Here is a 17,493-nt window from a genome sequence, read left to right as displayed (position 1 = left end):
CAGCCATTATACCATTAATTAAAGGGCTGTTAAGTAACTATTCAAGCTCCTCCTCAGGCTCCTCTACAAGTAGTGCTAGTGTGCATATTTCGGCATTTAGACAAAAGATAAAATCTGCTATAGAATGCAGATTTGACTTTGCTGTTGCATCTGATGATGTTCCATTTCCATCATTATTTCATATTGCAACATGGCTTCACCCAGCATACAAAGAAAAGTATTTTAAAACACATTATGCAACAAGGGTTCGCCAGCATTTAAAATCAAAAATGATTTCTCAGTCTGAGTCTGACACAACCGCAGCAATGATAGCACCGCCACCAACCCATAATCCCATTCCTGTTGGCCACAGTTCTGTTTCCATGATGGAAAATTTGTTTAATTTAGGAATGGAGGTACAACAAAGCAACCAAGGAGATGCAGATGATGAGGGAGCTGACATTGACACTATTGTAAATAATAAGGTTTCAGCCAACCTAAAAGAGAACTCCAATAACACAGACGTGTTGGAGTATTGGAATGTAAAACAAAACGAATTCCCGATGTTGTACAGCATTTGCCTGAAATACCTTTCGCTGCCAGCATCATCTGCAGCATCAGAAAGGTGCTTCTCCAGCGCAGGGCTAACTGCTACCGTCTTGAGATCTCGACTTACCGGAAGTCACTTAGAAGCATTGAATATTTTACATTGCAACAAGCAACTTCTTGATTAATTCGATGTGTAAATGTGAATCGTATGATGCTTGATTTAGCATATGTTAGACTGTGTGTCATTCAAATACAATTCAAAATAATGTACAAATATTTTTGCTTTTTGTTCGTTATTATTTAGAAAAAGTTGCCTAGAAAAAATTGTCGCGCGTAATTTCAGAATAGATTCGAAATTCTAGATTTGAAATTAAGTATTCTAGAATATTCTAGAATAGCCAGGTATTCTGTATTGTGCATCCCTAGTTATTGATAAAACCAAAAAAAAACAGCACAAAAAATGGATGCAGCATCTGGAAAAATGGTCTGTAAATGTTTCACAAGGTTAATTTTGGTCCAAAAATATTTTCAAAATATTTACATTGCCCCAATACGAGTGTTAATAATTATCGTTTCAACGCAAATGTGTTTTCACAAAAAAAAAAAAAGATTGTCAAAGTCGCTTTCCAGTGTAAATAGTTTCATGATTCTGCAAATTGCTCTTTTGGAAAAGTACTTTTGACACACTTGGCATTGATAAGGTCGCGCTCCAGTGTGGATTCTCATATTAGCTGTTAAATGATTATTTAGTAACTATTTATTATTTAATAACTTCTCACACACCTGGCATTGAAAAGTTGTGAGTTCTCATATGATATTTTAAACTGCTGCTTCGGGTGAAGGACTTGTGGCACACATGGCATTGATAAGGTTGTTTTCCAGTGTGAGTTCTCATATGAGTTTTAAAACTGCTGCTTTGGGTAAATGACTTGTGGCACACATTGCATTGATAAGGTCGTTCACCTGTGTGAGTTCTTAGATGAACTTTCAAGTTTCTTTTGCATTTGAATGATTTATCACAAAAGTTGCAAGAAAAATTTTTTTCTTTGTTATTTCCAACAAGCAACTGAGCATCAACTTTGCAAGCATTGATTCTTTCAAATGCAGTAGATTTATTGAGATTCATCTCCACAGAATCGCTGAATTCTTCATCTGAGTTTGTTGCAACACAGGTTTGGGGCTTAACAGTTTGAAGTACGGCATTCACTCCAAACTCTGATTGATGAGAAAATTTATTTGACATGGACATACTTGGGTCATCCATTTCAGAAACCTCCCAATGCTGCAAGAGCAAAGGTTCTTCTTTGATAGCACCAATAAAAGGAAAAACTGATGCATTCTCAGAGCGAACTTCTTTAATACAAATACCCGTGTCAGATTCTACATCTAATGGTTGTGACGTTTGTTTAATCGGTGTTGCATTGTTTATGGTTTTAGCTTTCTTTGTTTCAGCCAGAATTTTTGAAACCATATCTTCCATATTTTCTTGCACTTTAGCAAATTCTATCTTCATGTCTTGTCGCATTGATTTAAATTGTTGTGAAACCATATCATTGATTGCTTTCAATAAAAAATCAACTTGCATATTATCTTGATGGTACTCCATGGTTTGATTGTGATACAATAAAATTGTTACAAAACCATACACATTATTGGCTGAAAACCTGAAAGGTAAAACGTTTTAATAAAAAGTAACATATTAATTTGAATAAGATGTCAAAACCAAAAAGTTGAATTGAAATGTTTAAAGTAAATTGTAATATATATACTTGCTGTGACAGTTGACAAAATGTACGATGTGTTTAAAGAACACAAATAAACAGGAAATACCCATTTGAATCCCTAAACATGATGACAATAATAATCTATATCAAAGTTATTTTTTCAAATTCAATTCTGTCAATTACATAAAAATGTTTCATCTTATCTCATGACAAATTCTCTGTGTTCTTAATTAAATAAAACGCTTGACTAATGCTTTCTTCACACATCAGCATCAATTTTCAAATTAACATTGGACCTATCAACCCCAGAAAATTGTGAACCAGGTCAAGTATCATGAACTTTAGAGTTTATCTTAAAAGTTTATCAAAAAAACATCATCATATATGAAATGAAATGGGGACAGCAATTCTATACTTATAAATATCCAACAAATAAATATATGAAAACACTCCAACAATTTTTTAATTAAGTAGTTTTCTTCCACATTGAAATTGGTATACATCTGTTAACTTAATCACAACTAGAAAACTGAAAACTTGATAATTATTGAATGTTTTTTTGCCAAAAACAACCAATACAGAGCAATTTTATGTTTCATGAAATATAGAAAGTTACCGATAAAACATGTAAGAGCGGAAACTAAATTGCTCAAATTGCCGCTATCTGAAAATAACTTGTGGCACACGTCGCATTGATAAGGTTGCTCACCAGTGTGAATCCTCATATGAGTTTGCAAACTGCCAATTTGGCAGATCGTTTTCCAACCCTTTCATGGCTCACTTAAGCCAACGAACGTTTTCAATGTAGTTTGATTGTATTTCATATGAGATTAAAAACTCCTCTCCGTTTGGGGCTTAACTTTGGGGCTTAACTTAAATTAAACAATTTGATAAAATATACTAAAAGCAACAAGATAGATCTGAGGGACCAAGAAAAACGGTCCTCGTCGTGTTCGCTCGTCTCCTTAGACTTAGAGCCTTACTGAATACTGACCTCGAAGGCCACGTTTTTCTTCGAAGGCACACACTCCCGCCTGAAGCCCATGCGTGACACCAACCAAAAAATGACATGTAATCATTCGGCGTTCGACCACATCCGAACACTTGAGGCAGCAGAGAAAACAACATGAAATAAAACAGTGACAAGAGAAATCATGATAACAAACACTTTAAAAGCTAGCTGATAACCAACAGAAATAAAGCGTGGAAAAACACACGGAAACCAAACAAACAATTGTGCGAATTATTATTTTGCCATACGTTCCCAGGTTGTTTCCAGCATCTGTGCTGATAAGAAATCTTTATTGCAAATGCCCGCTTCTTAACTTTACACTACATTTAACTCCCTTTGTTTTCCTCACTGCACATGTTCTGAAATTCTGTGTTTTTCTTGTCGAACATTTTCACTCCCATCGTTTCACGCTTTATAAGTTCGCACTTTTACGGGCGAAGAGAGAGTCATATGAGCTTACTACACTGGTCATGATGTTTGCAACTCAATAGACATCTTATTAGCAGTAGTATTACTATGTTTTTGGTTATGCGTAATATTAAGAAAGTGTACAGCACCTACAATAAAAACCTTTTCTTGTAAACTGTATCTGTTGTAATATTAATATGTTGTAATCTGTTTCGGCTGATAAAAGGTTAGAGTTTTCTAACCGCACGCAACAATAGAGTCAGTTAATTATTTCAACAGGTAAATTAAGTTAAGACAGATAAGCTTTGCATCTGCATTAATAACCTCTGCAGCCTAATTTTAAAACATACCAAATCATTATTGTTAGTTTGTCAATATTTGTGACGTCTGGTGTTGCGTCCATAGACACTGAATAATACTTTGCTTGTTTTATTTTGGAGATAATAAAATTTAAGACTTTCGTTGAAAGTATGTTAATAAATTCCTCGCATACAGTTGATGAGAAATATGAAATGCGGCCTTTGCCTTTGTTTACTTGCTTTTATGGCAAACATTGTCTCTATTTTCAAACAAAACACTCAATAAATCTAATTCATTTCTGCATCCACCTGTACATACACAAAGACAAGAGTTAACTTGAATTATGATCTTTTACAAATTTTGTGCATGGAATTTAAAAAACATTACAGCACATCACATAAAAAAAAACCCATAACGGCATGTTGATTGCCACAAGGTCAAAACACAACTTGGCTTACAAAAAATAGCGATAAAACATTAAAATTGTCAAATTTAGAAATCATACCTTTGAAACTTTGCAACTAATCGAAATTCGAATTTGTAATCAGGAAAAGCCTTTGTCTAATCCCAAGACAGAAAGTATAAGATAAATATAAGTCAGAATAAAGAATGAGATCATAGCAGTAATAACAAATACATACACTCATGTCCGGCAGTGCACACACGCCAGGTGCTGGTATTACTGTACAATGTTTAAATCCTAAATGAAAATTAAAAACATCCATGAAGCAATCTTTAAAAACAAAGATATTATTACAAAAGTTACACATACAAGATATAATTTAGCCGTCGCCGCTAGCAACAGTTAACTAGAACAGAAATGACAAGTAACTATTATTACAGTAACAGTACAACTTAAAATATTTGAAGATTTTCTTCATAGAAGAAAACTGATAATATGTAACCAAAACTGTTGAAATAAAAATAATAAATCTAAATAATATTCTCTACAGTTACTACAAAGTAAAGAACAGCAGTGATAGTCATATACAAAAACGAAAGATTCATATTCATATTCATCATTCATTCATCAACTTAAATTATGCCTTGATCACACTCCATGGCTTGATTGTTATGAGAAACTTAAAATGTAATTGCTGAAAAAAAAAATCTACAAAAAAACAAAAAAGCTAACATTATATTACGTTATCTACAATATGAGTAATAATTAGGGCAACCAGTTTTTTGACATAAAAATTTTAAATTTTGACCTTAAAAGTTTATATTTTGACCTCATTTTGAAAACCGCTATACTGATAGTCTCTACACTGGCTACAGTAACTTTCTAATCTAAAGCTGCATTTAAAATTGACAAAATGCTTTTCTAGTGTTGACTTTTTTTTCGTTTCTGCGTATTAAGATTGACAACTTGCAGTTTCAAATGCAATGACGTCACATCGTGACGTCACCAAACGCGCTGAAAAGCCTTCCCTCTCTTTGTGGCTTTGGTTCTAAGTAAAATTTGCGGGACTGGAATTGTTTGCGGTACAAGAAAAGAGAAAAACGGAAGAATAATATTACAAAATGGTTACAAAATTACAAGTTTAATAGATTTTGACCTAAAAAAAAGACCTAACGAAACAATTTGACCGTATTTTGACCTAACGTAACATTTTGACTTTATCTGACCTAATAACTTCTATACCACACGTCATACAAAGCTGAAACTTGTTTTGTGCTTGTTTCATAGCATTCTGAGCAGGTAAAAAAAATTGACCATATTGACTTTTGGTTGCCCTAGTAATAATATAAAAATTTAGATTCGAAAAGTTTAAAACAAAATTGTAACAACAATTTTTGTTGTGACAATTGGTGGCAATTATGTGTTTCATGTAATTGGTTGAAGTTGCGAGCTTACATATCGAAAGTATCGATTGTACGCAACCTGACATTGGTTTAATTTAAAGAAGTTCCTTAAAAAAATTTCAGCATGTATTAGCAGTATGCTAAGATTAGGCATTTAATATGTCAATGAACCAATAACAAGCCAGCTCTTATATACCAGTGATTACACGAGTTATGCTAATTTCTTAAAACCGAGCACGTTCACATTTTTTTACTCTTGCACTTGCTTACTTTGCACAAAAAAAAAACGCTGTAATCATAACAGCAAGAGACTATACACCCAAAGTATAGGCTAGATCAGGAGTGTCCAACCTTTTTCCTTAATATGCAAAACAGATGATAGATTCTCAGACAGATTTTATACATAGGAAACAGTGTAAGTATAAGCTAGATTGTGAAGAATGTTGTCGCTGCTCAAGACAAAACAGATGTAAGCCAGCTTTGTAGGCTTATGATCAAGAATAAATAACAAAATTAAATAATTTTAAAATATAGACGTCAGATATTATCTGTATAAACGTTATGTGTTAATATTATGATCAACATAAATAGCTGATGTCCATGTTAGCATGGAAAAACAACAACAAAACAACATTGATGCCACCTCAACTGGCATCAATGGCTTTATTCTCTGATACGGTGAATTTCTACTCTGAGAAAAGACCAGCGCATGGAACAGTGTGTGCCTGTTTGTGCACTAAATGACTGGGACAGAATTTCCTAAAAACACTCAATTTTTAGCACATAAATAGATTGAATTAATTAATTCCTCTGTAATTTCACAACTAAATGCCAATAATTGCGCACTTCTAATGACTGTAAGTAAGGTGGCTGGGTACAATGAAAGGTTAAGAACCACTTCATTTCTGTTCCACACTGGACGTGTTTGGATGGAAAATTGCAACAAGATGAATCAATAGCCTTTGTATGCGCAATAAATTTTAACTCCACATGCATTTAGCACTGCTGACTCTGCAGTGTCAATCTGCAATGCCCATTTGACTCCATTTAAAAAGTGAATTTGAGGGTTTGAGGGGTTTGTGTCATACCTGGCTTCTTGTTAACCTGTGCGTCCTACACTATGTTTAGCATTCTTGAACAAAAACGGTAATTACCCTTTTACGCGACCAAAGTTTACGATGAATAAATGTGATGCATAGATATCTTATATAAAAAACCTAGATATCTAACTCCAGCTGAAAAATGAAGCAAATCTGCGATGACACTTGCTCCCGTAAGCGTTGGGTTAGAGCAAGGCAAAGGCTTTAAGCTCATTGTAAATTGGATTAGTTCTGTGTAGCCCTAATTCTATTTAAGTTTTTCGAAAGGCCGAGGTGTTTGTACCGCACTATCACTGACTGTTTTTGTTTATATTTGTATTTTTGCGGTATCGATGAATAGAAACAGAATTAAGAAACTGGAAAGTATAGTTATCAAATGCTATTTACCAACCACAACAATGCAAAGCTGTATTTTACTTAAATGGAAAATACGATGTTGAAAAAGGTAAAAATAGAAATCCAAAACAAAATTTACATGGATACAGAATCAGGGTGAGAAGCTCCTAAATATTTTCTATGAACGCCACTTAGTAAAAGCTTTCTCACAATACTCACATAATTATGTGATCATGACTCATATGCTGTGATCCCAATAAAGACGGTAGTGTCGGTGCTCTCCAGTGTAAATGGTCAATTGAGCTCGCAAACTGAAATAATGTGACAAAACTTGTGGCTAGGGATGTGTTGCGAGAAAGATTTTTCTGGTCGAATTTTGTATCAGCTCATTTCTACTTCTGACACAAGTCAGTTGGGGCAAAAAAAAATATAGGGTAACTTGGGGTAAAAAAGGACAACCCCCCACTTCCCCTAAGAATGCTTTTTTTTAAAAAGCTTTGCATGGTTAGAAAAATCATTTATTTGCATAGTTTTTTACATACAATACAGGTCTAGAGGTAAGTACTCTTCAGGACCTATGCAAATCACTAAATTGACCCTAAAACACTCCAAAATTTTTTTTTACTCTTTAGTAAACTTTTTGTGGATCGAAAACGATGGTTGACAATCACAATCTTTTTATGTGTAATTGCATGATATTTTAGTATGATGGTACTCCAGTACTTCAATTTTGATTGCCGTTAACCTTTCATTCTATTCTATGTTGTCTTTTTTTATCCCAAAACTACACAATGTGTTGGGCCAAAAAAGACAGTTGTTTTCATTTTCCCTGTGCTTATTTTTTACCCCATCTTTAATAACTTTCATTTTAAAACGATTTCATTAAAACGATATCTTATAAGGAATTAAACTAGCATTTTAATGTTTTACTTGCATTGTCTCAGTTTCTTGATGTCTAGTAAATACATTAATCCTAATGTACTGATGATTCATTTGAAATTAAGTTAAGTGAGTTAAGTTAAGCGTGAAGTTAAGCGTGAAGTTTCACTTACCAATCATTTTGTGTTGTTCTTTGTAGTTAATTGATTTATGTACCATTCCACTTTGTTGAACTCCTGCCAAATAGCCATTCAAAAGCTTAACCTTTTTGTAAGCATTTACCAGTTTCAGAAGTCTCTGTTCAGTGTTAGTTTAAGGGCTCATGACCCAACTGAATGAGATAGGCTTTTCAATGCAAAGTACATTAAATCAAGACGCTACTGTCGCAAATTCACATCATAAACCTACACTGAATTTTTGCTTGCAACGATATCTAGGTTATGACTATTTGCAGTCTTAATTTGGACAAAATCCATGTACTCAGTTTTCTATAACAGCTACCTAAAGTTTACAGCAAGTTTTAAACTTAAAAATTCAGCACAAATTCTCCAAAAAAGCAAAAACTCAAACCCACAAAAAATGTACAACTTAGCCTAGACCTGCGACCAGCTGCCGCCAAAATAACAACAAAACTTGTTCACAGCGACGTCACATGCGCATTGGACCGGAAAACTTCATACTTTTTTTAATATGACGCATTGAGTACGAACACGTAATAATCACTGTGTTGCCGGCTCAAAATTGTCTTTATATTGGGAAGTGAGCCCTTAACCAGTCGTGGTAGCATTGTGTTTCTCCAAAAGATGAAGACGGCAATCCAATTTTGGAAAAGACCAGTTCACAGGAAACTGGATGGTCAAGTAATGTGGAACAAATGCCATCCACCTCATCAAATTGCATCAATCAACATTTAAGCTCTTTCCACACCGTCTACGAGCACCACAGCACCATCACAGATCAGAACAACAAAGGACATCATCAATGAATTGCAACTTCACGCTCCCGAAGGGATGAAGTATGAAATACGGCTTGTCTCAAAAGATGAATCGGTTTCGATAGAAAGTGTGTTAAAATCAAGGGGACTACAAACAAATGACAAGAAGCAAAAAAAAGAAAAAGAGTGAAAATGAATGGAAGCATTTTACAAATGAAGAATTTAACGAACAAGTTGAAAACTTTGAAGCAAATGGAACAATTGCAAAAAAGAGAAAAGCTGGGAGAAGGAAAAGGAACGCAGACGAAGAAATAAATTCACTGGACCTGGAGGAGGAGGAAGAATAGAACGAGCTATTCACATTTTCAGTTGAGCTATTGTCGACATCCATGTGCATTGCACTCGTTTCGTCGGTTTCATCCGGTTAAAGAAAAGTTTGTACAGTCTCAGAGCTACCAAGAACATGTACAGATACAAGCATCTTGTTTTGATTTTTAATGAAAAGCATCGTGAAGGCTTGATTAATTAATTAAAATATGTCAATTAATATGAGCAAAGCATGTTATAGTGTTAATACAATATGACATCTTACTTTGAATAAGGATTATAAGTTTTGGATTTGTACTAAACTATGACATATCTCCTGCAGTGTATTTGTGTACATTAATGCATTATAAGTTTCAAAATAGTCATTTTATGGTCAGTTATGCCCACTTAAGTGTATTTTATTAATAAACCAAAAATATTACATCTCTGGATTTATTATATGTTGTAAGTAACATCTTGGGGTATAATTTCGATTTAAATTAATTTCAAGGTCACGTGGGCCACAAGGTCAAATTCAAGGTTAAAAGGTCGCAGACATTTAACTTGCTCCTATCAAGAAAAGAAAGACAGATTTGGATTCCTTGTGAAATTACCTTTCCAATGACACTAGTTTCATCAAAATCGGTTCACCGGTTACCAAAATATCGGGCTTAAAATTTGCCAACCGCGTCCGTTTTTGCCAAAATTCGAGTGCCTATATCTCTAAAACCACTGGTCCGATTGAGCTAATATTTTGGATTTGTGCTAATTATGCTAAGACCTCCCTATATACCAAATTTAGCAAAATCGAAGAGATAGGGGTTAAACCCATTGGTTGATTTGACATGGAATGACCCAATATCTACCCTTCATGTCATATCCTCTGTCAACTTGTATCAATTTTGACGAGCAGTTTGGTTACTTGGATGATTTTCTTTATTTATCTATTACGTCGCTATGGATTTTGACATTACCTTATGGACACTTGAGTATTTATTTCGAAAATATTTTTGCCTACATTTTAAATCTGACAAATCAAGCTATAGCTTACCAAAAACTCCTGTTTAAATGAATAGAAATTATTTAATTTTCATGCAAGGTATATTGATACATTTTAATGACATCACAAAGATCTTCCAGAAAGAGAACAACAAAAAAAAGTAATGTCACAATTTTGAATTAACAATTAGGTCTACTGAAATGCTGTGTCAGTTCAGCTCTTCTTAAGGTTTAAGCAATTAAAATTTTTAGCAAATTCGAATACTTAACCCGATTTCGGACAGTTTTATCGCTAATCTCGTGTCTAGATTCACTGCCCACAAATCTATCATTGGTGGGCTACATAAGTGAACTCTAGTTGATCTAATGCTAGGGCGGTCAGCCAAACAAATCGAAAGCGTTCAAGTGATGGGAAAATTTTATCAAAACGATTTAACTAAATTTTTGGAAGACTTAATTGCTGAATTAAAAGTATGGTTCAGAAAATTTAGTCGGTCTAGCGAAACAGAAAGACCAAGCGATGCAACTGGCTACTTATTCATTTCTTACGATTTTTTAACTCGTTCGGTGAGCACATGTACAAGCGAACATTCTTTTTCTACATTACGCAGACTAAAACATATTTGCGCAATACGAGTGGTGAACCTGAATGAACAAACCTGCTTTGTTAAACATCTACAAAAATTGTGTACTTTATCCAGAAGACATTATTAACAGGTTAATCGTCGAACAGGCGTTTGAGCATGAATTTGTAAAAATTTAACTTGGAATGTTTAAATTTGTAAGTTTTATCACATGTGCATGCTGCTCCATAGTTTTCTCTTCAAAGGCTTGTTTTTATTGAAACTGCATTTATGGTTCTGTCATTACATGATTTTATGCAAATCCTCAAAAAAACATTTTTGCGTGCAACACTGCTAATATAGTTTTTAGTCAAATATTACAGACAAGTCCAATTAAAATAACCTATTATCAAAAAATGTGTTTACAATAGCCTACAAATCCTACTTAACAATTGTCACATTTTGTTAGAAACATTTTGGCATGCTTACTGACCCATTGTTATGAAGCGCTGAACTATAGACAGTTAGATACTGAATGGTCACGATCATTGCAATCTCCTTGTTCTTCACTTAGGAGCTGTGGATAGGTTGATTTAAAGCAAATCCAGACACGATTCACATTTTTATTTTTCCACAGCAAATGCAGTTGATTGTGATGGGTGCATTGTTCACCAAGTCAGACACAGCGATTTCATTGAATTGCCGATTATGACAAACATTGTCTCTATTTTCAAACAAAACACTCAATAAATCTAATTCATTTCTGCATCCACCTGCACATACAAAAAGACAAGGGTTAACTTGAATTATGATCATTTACAAATTTTGTGCATGGAATTTAAAAAACATTACAACACATCACATAAAAAAAAACCCATAACGGCATGTTAATTGCCACAAAATGAAAAAACAGCGATAAAACATTAAAATTGTCAAATTTATAAATCATGCCTCGGACACTTTGCAACTAATCGGAATTCGAATTTGAATTCAGGAAAAGCCTTTGTCTAATCCCAAGACAGAAAATATGAGATAAATATAAGTCAGAATAAAGAATGAGATCATTGCAGTTATAACAAATACATACACTCATGTCCGGCAGTGCACACACGCCAGGTGCTGGTATTACTGTACAATGTTTAAAATTCTAAATGAAAATTAAAAACATCCATAAAGCAATCTTTAAAAACAAAGATGTTATTACAAAAGCTATATATACAAGATATAATTTAGCCGTCGCTGTCCCTAGCAACAGTTAATTAGAACAGAAATGACAATTAACTATTATTACAGTAACAGTACAACTTACAATATTTGAAGATTTTCTTCATAGAGGAAAACTGATAATATGTAACCAAAACTGTTGAAATAAAAATATTAAATCTAAATAATATTCTCTACAGTTACTACAAAGTAAAGAACAGCAGTGACTGTCACATACAAAAAACAAAAGATTCCCTGTTGTTTTGAAAGAATGTTTATAAAGACTTCTGTATAGTTTCAACATGTAAAATACACAAAGTCATCTTAAATGACATTACACACCAGTTTGACCTAAACTAACCCAAATTTGGAACACCATAAATAAGGCTCAAATCAATTAAAAATATTAGAGCAACACATTTACGAAAGTTATATCCAAATTAATTGTTAAGTAGGTTTGATGTGTTGTTGAAAATCACTTATCAATGACCATTGATGTGATTGAAACGTTTTAGGTTCACTTCAGATCAGCATATCATAGTATTTGTACGATCCAATCCTATCGTTACAACAGTTTTGTTTATGACATCATTGTTGAATTTAATGATGGTTAATAAAGTTTCGAATTGCCTCGCTTGGTTGAGTTTTCAACCTGGTTAAACAATCGTTTTAATGTAAACAGTGCTTCAGCGAGATGCGATAAAATTTCCTCACAAACAATGCTTCTAGACATTACTTTATCATATTGCTAAAGATTTCAAGGGAAAAGACAAACAAAATGCAACCTATAACGGTAACAGGAGTCTTGGTAAAACACATACTTGTCATCTGACACTAATGGTAGTGATGTTTCTTAGGTGGGACATTGCATTGTTCATGGTTTCAGTTTCCTTTGTTTCTTCCATCTGCATATCCAATCGCATTGATTTGAATTCTTGTGATATCATATCAATGATTGCTTTCAATAAAACATCAGCTTATTATCATCATATTATCTGTATGACACTCCATCGTTTGATGGTGTTATAATAAGAAGCTGCATGATCTTGCAAATTGGTGCTTCTGGATAATGACATGTGACACGCCTGGCATTGATAAGGATGCTCTTCAATATGAGTTATCATATGAGTTTTCAAATTGAAGCTTTGAGTAAATGACATTTCACACACCTGGCATTGATAATTATGCACTCCGATGTGGATTCTCACATGATTTTTGAAATAATTACTATGGGAAAATTAGTAAGTGTTAATAGTTATCATTTCAATGTAAATGACTTTTGACCGAAAAAAAAACAAACATTGTCAAGGTCGCTCTCCAGTGTGAATGGCTTTGTGAATATTTTCATGAGTTCTCAAATTGCTCTTTTGGGAAAAGAAATGTTCACACAGCTGGCAGTGATAAGGTCGTTCACCAATGTGGATTCTCAAATGACGTTTTAAATTGCGGTCATCGGTGATAGACTTGTGACACACATGGCATTGATAAGGTCACTCTCCATTGTGGATTCTCATATGATGTTTTAAACTGCTGCTTTGGGTAAATGACTTGTGGCACACCTGGCATTGAAAAGGTTGTTCACCAGTGTGGATTCTTATATGATTTTTTAAACTGTTGCTTTGGGTAAATGACTTGTGGCACACCTGGCATTGATAAGGACGCTCACCTGTGTGAGTTCTGACATGATCTTTCAAACTGCTGCTAATGGAAAATGACTTGTGGCACACATCGCATTGATAAGGTCGTTCACCAGTGTGGGTTCTCATATGACTTTTCAAATTGCAGCTATTGGAAAATGACTTGTGGCACACATCACATATATAAGGTCGCTCTCCAGTGTGAGTTCTCATATGATAGTTTAAATTGCTTTTAATGGAAAATGACTTGTCGCACACATCACATTTAAAAGGTCGCTCTCCAGTGTGAGTTCTCATATGAGCTTGCAAATTTCCATTCTGGCTAAATGACTTGTGGCACACATCACATTGATACGGTCGCTCACCTGTGTGAGTTCTTTGATGAACATTCAAGTTTCTTGTGGATTTGAATGATCTATCACAAAAATTGCAAGAAAAATGCTTTTCTTTGTTATTTCCAACAGGCAACTGAGCATCAACTTTGCAAGCATTAGTCCTTTCAATTGCAGTAGATTTATTGAGAAACATTTCCACAGATTCGTTGCATTCTTCATCTGAGTTTCTTGCAACACAGCTTTGTGGTTTAACAATTTTGATTGTGGCATTCACTCCAATATTTGATTGAGGAAGAAATTTATTTAACATGGATGTATTTGGGTCATCAATCTCAGTCTGTGAAACTGCATATTTTTGCAACAACAAAGGTTTGTCTTCAATAATATCAAATTGAGGACAAACTGATGTCTTTCTAGAATGATCTTCTACAATACAGGTTTGGGGTTCAACAGTTTGAACTACGGCATTTACTCCAATCTCCAATTGATGAGAAAACTTATTTGACATGGACATACTTGGGTCGTTCGTTTCAGAATCCTCCCAATGCTGCAACAACAAAGGTTCTTCTTTGATAGCATCAAATTGAGGATAAATTGATGCCTTTTCAGAATGATCTTCTTCAATACAGGTTTGGGGTTCAACAGTTTTAACTACGGCATTTACTCCAATCTCCGATTGATGAGAAAACTTATTTGACATGGACATACTTGGGTCATCCATTTCAGAAACCTCCCAATGCTGCAACAGCAAAGGTTCTTCTTTGATAGCTTCAACAAGAGGAAAAACTGATGCATCTTGAGAATAAACTTCTTTAATACATATGCCCATGTCAGATTCTACATCTAATGCTTGTGACGCTTTTTTAATCGGTATTGCATTGTTTATGGTTTCATCCTTCTTTGTTTCTGCCAGAATCTTTGAAACCATATCTTCCATATTTTCTTGCACTTTTGCAAATTCTATCTTCATACCTTGTCGCATTGATTTGAATTCTTGTGATATCAAATCACTGATTTCTTTTAAAAAGAAATCAATATGTGTATTATCTGGATGACACTCCATCGTTTGATTGTGATACAATAAAAATATTATAAAACTATACAAACAATGGGCTGAAAACGTGAAAAATAAAAAGTTTCAATGAAAAGCAACATATTACTTTGAATAATAATATGTCAATGCCAAAAATTCGAATTGAAATGTTATAAGTAAATTGTAATAAATATGCTTGCTGTGCCAGTTGACAAAAATTATGATGCGTTTAAAGAGGAACACAAAAAAAAACAGGAAATCAAATTTGTACTAGTGAAAACTATTCCAACCGTTTCAACAGTTTCGTTTATGACATCATTGTTTAATTTAATGATGATTAATAACAATTCGAATTGCCTTGCTTGGTTGAGTTTTCAACCTGGTTAAACAATCGTTTTAATACAAACAATGCCTCAGCGAGATGCGATGAAATTTCCTCACACACAGTGCTTCTAGACATTCCTTCGTCGTACTGCTAAAGAATACAAGCAAAAAATACAAGAATACAAGACAAACAAAATGCAACGCATAACGGTAATGGGAGTCTTGGGAAAACACATACTTGTCATCTGACACTAATGGTAGTGATGTTTCTTAGGTGGGACATTGCATTGTTCATGGTTTCAGTTTCCTTTGTTTCTTCCATCTGCATATCCAATCGCATTGATTTGAATTCTTGTGATATCAAATCACTGATTGCTTTGGATAAAACATCAACCAGCCTATAATCTGGATGACACTGCATAGTTTGATGGTGCTATAATAGGTAGTCGTATGGTCTTACAAATCGGTGCTTCATGTTAATGACATGTGACAAGCCTGGCATTGATAAGGTTGCTCTTTAATGTGAGTTATCATGTGAGTTTTCTAATTGCTGGTTTGGGTAAATGACATTTCACACAGCTAGCATTGACAAACTTCCTGAAAAAACCACATATTTGCCGAAACACATAGTGCAACTTTATGTTTCATGAAACATGTAAAAGTTATTGATAAAACATGTAAAAGTGGACAAAAAGAAACACAAAAAAATGAATGCAGCATTGGCGTGAATGGTTTGTAAATGTTTTTCCCCTTTTCAAAATATTTAAATTGCCCCAATGTGAGTTGAGTAATATGAGTTAATAATTATCATTTCAATGTAAATGACTTTTGACCAAAAATAAACTTTGTTAAAAGGTCGCTTTCCAGTGTGAATAGTTTCATGACTCCGCAAAATTCTCTATTGGGAAGATGACTTTCGACGAATATGGCAAAGATAGGGTCGCTCTCTAGTGTGAGTTCTTATATGAACTTATATGAACCATATGAGCTTTTAAACTGCTGCTTTGTGTGAAGGATTTTCATATGAGATTTCAAATGGTTGCTTTGGGTAAAAGACTTTTGACACACCTAGCATTGATAAGGTCGTTCACCAGTGTGAATTCTAATATGATCTTTTAAATTGTAGCCTTTGGTAAATGAATTATGGCACACCAGGCATTGACAAAGTCGCTCTCTAGTATGGATAACCATATGAGTTTTTAAACTGCTGCTTTTAGTAAATGACTTGTGGCACAAATTGCAGTGGTAAGGTTGCTCTCCAGTGTGAGTTCTTAGATGAACCTTCATGTTTTGTGTGTATTTGAATGATTTATCACGAAAGTAGCAAGAAAATTGCTTTTCTTTGTTATTTCCAACAAACAACTGAGCATCAAATTTTGCAAGCATTAATTTTTTCACTTGCAGTAGATTTATTGAGATTCATCTTTACAGAATCGCTGCATTCTTCATCTAAGTGTTTTGCAACACAGCTTTGTGGTTTAACAATTTCGACTGTGGCATTTACTCCAATATCTGATTGAGAAGGAATTTGATTTAACATGGATATATTTGGGTCAATCTCAGTTTGTGAAACCTCATATTCTTCGAACAGCAAAGGTTCTTCTTTGATAACTTCAACAAGAGGAAAGACTGGTGACTTCTCAGAATAAACTTACTCAATTTTAAGGCTGATATCTGAGTCTACAGCTGTTGTTTGTGATGTTTCTTCAACTAGCATTGCATTGTTCATGGTTTCAGTTTTCTTTATCTCTGCAAGAAGCGTTGAAATCACATCTTCCATGCTTTCTTGCATTTGTACAAATGCCTTTCTCATATCTTGTCGCATTGATTTAAATTCTTGTGAAATCATATCACTGATTGTTTTTAATAAAACGTCAACTTGCATACCAACTAGATGACACTCCATTGTCTGATTATTATTATACAACTTTATAATGTATTTGCTGAAAAAAACATAAAATATTTCAGGATTTTCTTGATAGAGGAAAACTGATAAAGTGTAACCAAAATTGTTGTAATAAAAATAATAAATCTGAATAAAACTCACTAACTTTATTACAAAGTAA

General features: G+C 33.9%; 1 protein-coding gene across 3 annotated transcripts in view; it reads right to left on the bottom strand.

The window, feature by feature from the left end:
• Window positions 1-17,493, bottom strand: part of LOC143449189 (uncharacterized) — a 30,899-nt gene that overhangs the window by 12,198 nt on the left and 1,208 nt on the right. For 2 of the 3 annotated variants that reach the window (XM_076949287.1, XM_076949288.1), the window contains exons 2-3: window positions 11,389-11,668; window positions 1,312-2,192 (exon numbers count right to left, since the gene is read on the bottom strand). In XM_076949287.1, the coding sequence (XP_076805402.1) occupies window positions 1,312-2,192; window positions 11,389-11,444 (937 nt within the window). In that variant the 5' untranslated portion in view covers window positions 11,445-11,668. Of the gene's footprint in view, window positions 1-1,311; window positions 17,371-17,493 lie in introns of those variants that run through there. The other variant, XM_076949286.1, reaches the window with a different exon arrangement.

This window comes from Clavelina lepadiformis, chromosome 3, assembly GCF_947623445.1.
Source record: "Clavelina lepadiformis chromosome 3, kaClaLepa1.1, whole genome shotgun sequence".
In the NCBI taxonomy this organism is placed as follows: Eukaryota; Metazoa; Chordata; class Ascidiacea; order Aplousobranchia; family Clavelinidae; genus Clavelina; species Clavelina lepadiformis.
The sequence above is the reverse complement of the archived record's forward strand: the minus strand, read 5'-3'. Positions and strand labels throughout refer to the sequence as shown.